Raw genomic sequence first — 10142 nt, 5'->3', positions numbered from 1 at the left:
AGTTGTTGGTTTTTCTTCTTGTTTTCTTGTTCTTTTTTTTGTTTTTTTCAGTTTTGATGATGTTTATTTTGATGTTGTCAACGATGTTTTAATTATTGAATTATAAGTGATTATGATATTTTTTTAAATAATGAAATGTGTCTTTAGTTATCTCATTATTGTTATCTCTTCGTTGTTATTTCTTCGTTGTTTTGTCCATCAATTTGTGCCTCTGTTTTTAATTTTTTTGTAAAGTTTTTTAACAAATTTCACTTTAGATACTTTATCAAAAAAAAAAAATTGTTTCGTTAATGTTTTTGGTCTATTCGTTTTAATTATTTTTAATCAAGCTTTAATTCTTTACAAGTTTTGAAAATTAATTTCTTCTATTAGTTTATTTTTAGAGTGTTGTTTACAAACAAATGAAATAATATTTAACATTATGACAGTTTTATTATTTGTAAATGTTTCTCTTCTATTTGCCAAACTTCCAAAAAAGAATTAACTTGATTAATTACTTCTTTTCTCAACAGATAAATTTCTACCATCAACAACGCCTCAGCAACCACAGCCGCTTGAACAGCAGCAGCAGCAACAGCAGCAGCTGCAGGAACTTCTTCCCGTATTGTTGTTCATACACGGAGAATCATACGACTTCGGCAGTGGCAATGTATATGACGGAAGTGGACTGGCGTCTGCCGGAAACCACATTGTCATCACTTTAAACTTTCGGCTTGGTGTACTTGGTAGACATTTTTTTTTCTTTTTTTCCTGATTTAAAATAATAGTTTTTAAAACTGTGCTTCCAATTTTTACTTTATACAAATAACTGGAAAACATTCAAATAAATTATTTACTACTCTTTTTCACCAGGATTTTTAAGCACTGAAGACTCAAGTGCATCTGGCAACTACGCCCTCCTGGACATCATAGCTGGTCTGAGATGGATCCAGGAGAACATCAGGGCTTTCAATGGCGATCCCGATAGAGTCACATTGTTAGGTCACGGGTACGGGGCGGCCCTCGCTAATCTGGTAGCCACTTCTCCGCTTGTCAGAGGTTCAGTGGATTAACCCTCTATTAATAATGAATATTATATTATTATAATAATGTTTACTGTTTAATTATATTTGAAGGCATTTTTGTTATGTGAACTCTTTTTGTGATTGTTCTACATTATAATTTTTTATATCGTTATGGTTGAATGTCACTAATTATTTGCAAATTTATGTAAGATTCGGTAACTTTTAATTTATTAATGGTTGTAGGAAGGTCGTCTGTTTGTACGAATCAACGTCAGTAAGTTATAAATTATTATAAGTTATAATTATTATTAACGATAGTAAATTATAAATTTTATTTAATTTTAGTAGACAAAATTTTTGCAGACATGAACCTGTTCAGAGGGATCATTCTACAAAGTGGCACAGCCCTGTCCCCATGGGCCACCGTAATGTCACCCTTGCCAGTCACAAGGAGGGTGGCTGAAAATTTGAACTGCTTCAAGAAGAAATCCACATTCACTAACATCAAAGATGACATTAATAACATTAACTACAAAAACAACAGCACTAGCAGCGGCAACAATGTTATTAATCTTGCTAATGTCAATCTAGAACATTCTAAACAAAACGTCAACAAAAACGTCATCAATAAGAATAACATCATCAACAACAAAAACAACAACAACAATAATAATAACAACGATAACAATAATAATAATTACATGCAATCAATAGGACATTCGATCATGGTGCAATGCTTGAAACATGTTTGTATAACATTGTATTTTTATGGGCCTTCATTTGTATTCTTATATGTTTCCATTTGTATTTTTATGTGAATTTATTTGTATTTATTTGTATCTATGTGTATATATTTGTATCTAGGTGTATATATTTGTATCTATGTGTATATGTTTGTATTTTTTATGTATTTATTTGTATCGCTTTGTATTTTTTTTGTACTGAAGTGTATTCCTCATTTATATTTTGTATTGTTTTTAAACACCTGAGTATCCACTTTGTACTATCTGCACCGATTCAAAACTCGTTGTTAAGTTTGGTATGTGTTTTTTAGTTGTTGGTCTCATTCAGTCAATATTGTATTTGAATGCGTGAAAAATTGCTCTTGTAGACTTCTTAAAATTATACATTCATTTATATGGAAACTTAATTTAATTTTATATACATAACAATCACATCCACTCTTTTCAAAAAATATCAATATATTTCATAAAAGTATGTATAATATAGTGGATACATAGTAAATAACAAGGTTTATAACACGTTTTAACAGGTGTGGTAGTGGGTAACAAGTACTGTCAACCAAAATACTTGATAAGACTTAAAATTAACTTGAAATTTAGATTTCAATAACCGAATTATTAGAACATTATGTAAATAAACTAAGAAAAAAAATTATTTAGGATGAAAAGTTCATATCTAAAACGAACATTTTAATTTTAAATTTAACAAAAGACATTGTCAGTCATCAATCTTCATCTGTTCAAACGCTCAGTCTGATGATTGTGTTATATATCGGCATGGCTACCACCACGAAATCGCTTCGTTAAACAATGCATGAAATTGATTGCGCCGTTAAAAAACTAGTTTATGTGTGTGTGCGTGTTTGTGTGTGTTGTGTGTGTGTGTATGTGTGAATGATACAAATGATACAATTCTATACCATCTTATTTGATGTTGTTGTTTATACATATTTTGCAATTCTCTCATTTTTGATTATTATTTGGAAGCCATTTAAACAAACATTGCATTGTTTAGGTACCGTTTGAAGACCTGTTATTTGCTGCATCGGATATCAGCTCGCCGCGGTTTATGTCTCTATTTGGTCCAGTTGTTGACGGGCAGGTCATATCTTTTTCGTCATCTTCATCTTCCTCATCATCATCCTCGTCGTCTACGTCATCATCTACGTCATCGTCATCGTGGAAAAAATCGAAGCCATCTTCGGCGGGCCTGTTGAATAATGTGTCAGTCATGATCGGCTTCACACTGGGAGACGGGCAGATATTTTTTAACGAGTCGATATGGAGGAATGGTTTGAATCAGGTTTGTGTGAGTGTTTGTTTGTCTGTGTGTATGTATGTAATTGTCTGTGCGTGTGTGTGTGCTTGTTTGTGTGTGTATATACGATCAGGTTTCTGTGTTTGAATGTGTGCGTGTAGGTATTTTTACTGCAACTTGTTTGTTTGCATTTGAGTTTTTAATTTTTTGCACTTCGTTCTCTAATTCAATGTTGCAAAAGTATAATTTTTAAAATTCATTTGTAATGCGATTTTATATTCAGTAATGAATACTGTTGCTAAAATTAATGCAAAGTTTTCATGAATTTCAAAATTACACGAATTTAATAAAGTGGGTGAATTCAACCTTCCGTTTCTCATTTAACATTGAAATGCCCTAGTTGGAAAATTTAAATAAAAATATGAGACCGGATTATCTATCCAGTTTAACGTAAACAAAACAACGACACACCAACAAAACAAGCACACACACACAGACAAATATACACACACACGCACGCACACACGCACACACATACACACACACACGCAGGAGCAAATGGCGAAAATAATTCGCACGCTGGTGCACAACACGTTCAGCTACCAGCGGCAAACCATCTTCGACATTCTACTCCACCAGTATAAAAACTGGGACGTGAGCAGGCAGCAGATGACGAAGAAGGAAATTAGAAATTCTCTCTACGAGCTTGTGGGCGACGCCATGTTTGCAAGTCCCGCCATCAGAACTGCCAACCGGTTCAGTCTCATAAAAAGTAGCAGCAGTACAATTTCTAGCAATCAAAAAGACAATTTTGGTACTATTACTACAAACATAAGCAGCAGTGGCGAAAATAGCAACACTTACGACAGCAAAATCAACAACAACAGTGTTACGAGTAGTAGTAATAGTATTAGTGGTAATGTTAGAAATGTACATAGTAGCGAACAATCTTCAAATATCAAAGTTTACGTGTACTGCTTCAACCGATACAAAAATTCAACATCAACGACGAATGCATTCTCAAACGTAAACAACCAAATGACGCGCGATGACGTCATTTCCGGTGGCGAAACATTTCCATTTCCGGTTTTCGGGACGGATTTGGCGTACACATTTGCATCTCCGCTGGTGGGCCACGTCGATCCGTTTGCCAGGGGCGCGTTCGACAGGGCCGACCGGATATTCAACGAGGTGTGGCTCAGATACTGGAACAACTTCATTAGGAATGGGTGGGTCGTTTGTCGTTTTCATCAGGATTATGTGATGATGACTGGAAAGATGACGATGATGATGGTGATGATTGTGTGATGATGATGATGATTGTGTGATGATGATGATGGTGATGATGACGACGATTATGATGATGATGCTTGGGAAGATGATGACGATGGTGATGATGATAATTGTATGATAATTGTGTGATGATGATGACGACGATGATGATGATGATGAGGACAAGATGAAGATGGTGGCGATTGCATTTTGATGATGATAATGATGACGATGATAATGATGAAGAGATTGGTGATGTCGATTGTGATGATGGTGAAGATGATGATTCCTTTGCGATGATGATGTTGATGAAGCTGGAAAAATGGCAGACAGGATGGACTTGTTTTAAACATATTCTTGCCTATTATCTCTAGAATTTCACTCAGACGTTTGAACGCAAATGTTTTAGATCATATATTAAAAATTCTGTTACTGTTCCTTTTTTACTTTTTTAGTATTAAAATATTTTTGTGAGCTTTATAATAAAATAACAAGTTTTATCAAGCCATGAGGAATATTTACTTGATTTGCAGACGATTTTAATTCACGTTAAAGTCGTGTATTCAAAGTTGTGACAAAAAGTGTCTTTAAGATATATTTCTCCCATAGTTAAAAATGACAAATTTAAACTATTTTCCCCCTTTCTTTTCAAAATTTTCCCAAACACATGTACCAGAAAAAAAAAATTGTATAGAGCAATAAATTTTATTTACAATCGCCCAACTTGATTAGTGGATGGCTACATGTGTGTGGCTGAATTTTGTTCTAATGGTAATCACTCCCAGGAGCTTTTTGACTTTTAATTAAAGACAAGCTAGATGGTTTTTGAAAAATTCAATTTTGAATTTCATTCCAGTTTCAAATTAAAGTACCTCCTAAATTAAAATTAAATGCTATGTGAGCGAGTGTATATATAAGCGGAATGTAACCCATTATAATTGCATTCATTATTAGTGTGGGAAGCACATAAATCTGGAAAATTGTTTCCGTGATTGCGTCCTAAACATCTCATCTCATGTTCAACTTTTTGTTCCCATGTTTGGAACGACCAAGCGGTAATTAATTTAGTAGCTTGCAAAGAGCAACGGCTACTGAATTTCGCATTATTTTTTATTAAAGTAATTAATACTAGTGTAATGAAATTTGATAAAAAGCAACATTTTTTTAATTTAAAAATGTTCAAAACTTTTAAATCTGTTTTGCCAAAAAAATTGCTATTTAAACCAAAAATTATAAACAAACTGCTGAAAATAATGATAAAATGAAATTCTATAACAAAAAAAAACAAAATAATAACGAATTAGTGTGAATAAAAATATTTGAAACGCCATGGAAGGAAAAAAAATATCAAAAAATTTACAGCCAAAATGGCAGTTTGACCCAAAAAAATATTCCAAAAATATAATTAAAAATAACTTTGGGAGTCTTATTGAAAGCAAGAGTCACGGAGAGGAATAATATGGAAGTGGACGTAAAGAAAGGAATGGACTTGTTTATCATCGGCCGGAGTGACGTAAGTTATCTTGGTATCGTTTAAAACAGCAGCCCACCATCCAGTTCTTCAGAATAATTAACCGGTTGCCTGCTTGCCTGTCTGCCGACCGCTGCTACTGAAGCAAACGCGAGTGCTATTGATGTTGTTCATATTGCATTGTTGGTGTTAGAATCATGTTGATGTCAGCACTCTGTTGTTGTTGTTGTTGTTGTTTGTTGTTGTTTGTTGTTGTTGTTGTTAATGTTGTTGCTGTCAATGTTGTTGTTGTTGTCAATGTTGTTGTTGTTGTCAATGTTGTTGTTGTTGTTGTCAAGGTTGTTGTTGTTGTCAATGTTGTTGTTGTCAATGTTGTTGTTATCAATTTTGTTGTCTTAGAGTTATTGAAATTTTTCGAAACATGCATTTCGTAAAATTAAAAACCAAAAAATGATTAGTTGATTAGTGTAAGTTTTGCCTCAACATAAACGTGTAACATAAAAGCCATCGTTTGACGTTTCTACTAATTAATTCTTTCAAATTTTTGTTACGGGCATCTGTGGTCTCGTCCCCATCTGTCTGCATTTTGTTGCAGTAACAAATTTCACTTCTGTTACTGCTGCTACTACAGCTGCTACAGCTGCTGATGCTGCTGCTGAAACATCGCAATGATGGAATTGTTTTTATGTGCGCGTTGGGAAGAATTGTCAGTCTCTCGTTAAAAATGTCATTAAATTATTTTTTTTAAATTTAAAAAAAAGAAATTATATCTGTTGCGTTGTTCAATGAAAACAGTATCAAACATCTAAATTGTGTTATTTATCAATTTATCACTAAAAAATGAGTTTAAATTTGTTTTCCATATGTAAACTACAAAAAAATAAACGATTCATATGTTAATTTTTAGGTTGTAGCAAAATTGTCTTGCTTTTATAACGGCAAAACTATTTATTGTAAACTAATGATGCCTTAAGAATTCAGTTCTTTCCTATAAAACTCTTGACAAAGACGCATTTATATCCTTTAACATAGTTTCCTTTTAGCTCGCAAATAAAAGTAATTCATGTTTTTTTAAAGTTCAACATGCTCTTTCGGTTCGCAGCCAAAATAAGCAACTTGTATGTGTGAGTGTATGTGCGTGTGTATGTGTGTATGCATGTGTATAATGTAGATAATAATAACTAAATACATGCAAAACTTAATATGCAAAAAATATTTAATGTATCACTCAATTTCCATTTTTTCCTATTCAGTATCTCTATATTTTCAGTGAGGTAAGTAACATGGGTCATAGCAGGGATTGAATGAAGGGATTGGATGAAGTGATGTTGTATGGTGTAATGCGATGTAATGTGATGTAATATGTTGTAATATGATATGCTGTAATATAATGTAATGTAATTTAATGTAATGTGATGTAATGAATTAATAATGTACGTAAGCCGTGATTTAAGAAAAAACACGATAAAATGTAATGTCACATAGTGTAATATTGTGAAATAAAACGTGATTTTAAGATATTTTGCGATGTTATATGGTAATGATTAATAAAATGTAAGGCTGTCATGGTTTTTTGTTGATGTTATGATGTGATCTAGAGTGTTGGTTTTTTATATCACTTTATATGGTTAGGACGATATCCTGGGAGATGCTACATTTCGTGTTTGATTTTAAACGATGCATCTGATGTTACGTAATGTAATACCAATGTAATGTAATCTAAACGTAATGTAGTATTAACGTAATGTAATATTAATGGATTGTAAAGTTAATGTAATATAACAGTAATGTAATGCAATATTATCGTAACGTAATATTATTGTAACGTAATAATAATTTGATGTAATGTAATGTAGTATTAATGTACTATAATGTAATATTAATTAAATGTAATATTAAAGTAAAGTAATATTTTATTGCATCATTCCAAAGTGCCACTTGCTACTTTCTTGACTTTCTTTAATTACTAAATGGTCCTTAAAACGAAATTAATTTTCAACACGGGGCCAATTAAACCTGGTTAAAAATATAATTTTTTGCTTACGTTAATATAACTTGCAATCATTCTAAACCTTATCTCGGCATCATCATCATTTTACAATTATTATTATTTGATATTATTATTATTTTATCGTCAATATTATCATTATAAGCCTTAATATGCTATCCTTTCTTCATAATTACCCTCTCGAAATTAACTTTTTTATTGAAACTTTGTCAAGCAATGAAAAGTTTTATAAAAATCATAACATCGTCAATACATAATCAAAGTCTTAATTGTTTTCATTTTAAAGAATGCACCTAGCGGAATTAAGAATTGCAAGTTTATATATGATTATTTATATAATATTTTATTTTTAGTATAGTTTCAATTTTTTAAGCCTTCTGACAATAAACTTTTGTTATTCTATTAAGACAAACGCTTGGTTTATCAGTATTATCTTGAAAATTTATTATCTTCATCATTTTTATTTGCCCATAGTCTTCCAAAAACCTCAAGCTATTATCAGTATTTTATATTTTCGTGCTCCTACAATCATGGAGAATTAAGTCTTCTAAACCATCTCACCATTACCATCATCTTAATCGTCACCATCTTTATCACCATCATCTTCATCACCTTCTTCTTCACCATCGTCAACATTATTGTTATCATTTTTCACTACCATCATTGTTATTTATTTATAATCCTTTTCGCATTATCTCCGTGATTATGGGAGCAAGCTTCAAAAATATTTATCATTTTTATTTTATTACCACCATCATCATCACCATTAATCGCACCACGACTATTATCAACATCGTCATCATCAACATTATCATCATCATCATCGTCAACGTCAACATTATTCTGGACAATTATTTTTATCATCGTTATAACTATCATCACCCACATAATCATCATCATTTGTATCAGCAGCACCACAATCATCATCATCATTAAGGTCGTCATCATCATCATCGTCATCATCATCACCACCACAATTTTTGTCATCGTCAGCATTATCTCTGGAGCCATCGCAAATTTAATTCATCATTTCTTCCTACTTTACTTATCCATATTACAATCATCATCATCATCATCATAACTCTACATTACTATTACTATCATCATCATCACAATTATTATCATCTTCACCATCGTCATCATCATCCAAGACATTATCACATATATTATAAGATATAATGATTGAGGCTTAGAAAATCACATACTCATATTCAATGTGTCATGAATGTATATCCAATGTATCATCGTCATCATCATCATCAAAATCATCACCATCATCAACTTCAACATCATCATCATCATCATCATCACCATCATCATCATCATCACCATCATCATTATCATCAACAACATCATCATAACTATTATTAATATGATCATAATTATCATTTGCATCATCATCATCATAACTATTTTTAAAATCACCATCATCATCATCGTCATCATCGTCGTCATCATCATCTTCTTCCAAAATTTCCACCCAGCTCTCCAAACGACAATACAGGATCGATAATAAGGAAACCGAAAACCAACCGCGTTGCATTATCATCAGCATCATCGTCATCTGTACCATCACCATCATCATCGTCGTCATCGTCATCATCGTCATCATCATCGTCGTCGTCTACGTCATCAGTGGCATTCAACGATATGTTAGAGTGGCCTTTGTATGACACCAACAGCCAACGCACCATGCTAATTGGTTAACTTAATTATGCCTATATTATTGTTATTATTATTGTTTTTTGTTGTTGTTGTTGTTATTATTTATATCATTATTATTGGTCAATTTTTTATTTACAGAATTACGAAAATCACAAAATGATAATAATGGTTATATCCCTGATAAGTAACGCAAAGTATTATCAGTTGTTCTCTTTTGTTTGGCATATTTTCGTATTAATTCAGCAACATTAATGATTTTTGTATCTCAGTGTAAACTTTTAAACAAATTAAACATTCAAGGATACATTATAAATGTAAATATTAATGTGTGTGTGGTGTGTGGTGTGTGCGCGTGTGCGTGTGTGTGTGTGAGCTTTTGAGAAAATAGCGGTAGATCATAAAACCTTCATAAACTTCACCACCAGCATTCATGTAACATGCAGAAGCACAGACTCACAACTCATCTTATTATAGGTAGGCACAGCATACATGATGTAAAAATCTGGTCGAGATTGCAGTTTTAAAAACACGCCATCTGTTATGATTTTTTAAAAAGTTTAGTTTTAATATTATTTTAGGTGATAAACTATAATTAAACTTCAATTATTATTATATTAATTTTTATTATAATTAACATACACGAGTGCACAAATACTTAACGTACTTCCATTCAGAACCGACGACCAACTTTCAATGGAAACCTTACTTGCGCGCTTCAAAG

At 32.1% G+C, this 10142-nt stretch overlaps 1 protein-coding gene across 1 annotated transcript; it reads left to right on the top strand.

Annotated features, from left to right (window-relative positions):
• Positions 1-604: 604 nt before the first annotated feature.
• HELRODRAFT_135521 (hypothetical protein) lies at positions 605-1480 on the top strand (the record flags this gene model as incomplete). Its single annotated transcript, XM_009022639.1, has 3 exons — positions 605-725; positions 853-1038; positions 1368-1480. Coding segments are annotated over 3 exons (420 nt in total), but the record flags the coding sequence as incomplete, so codon positions are not given.
• Between the last annotated feature and the right edge of the window lie 8662 nt (positions 1481-10142).

The sequence above is a fragment of the Helobdella robusta genome (assembly GCF_000326865.2).
Source record: "Helobdella robusta unplaced genomic scaffold HELROscaffold_32, whole genome shotgun sequence".
NCBI classification, from domain to species: Eukaryota; Metazoa; Annelida; class Clitellata; order Rhynchobdellida; family Glossiphoniidae; genus Helobdella; species Helobdella robusta.
The sequence above is the reverse complement of the archived record's forward strand: the minus strand, read 5'-3'. Positions and strand labels throughout refer to the sequence as shown.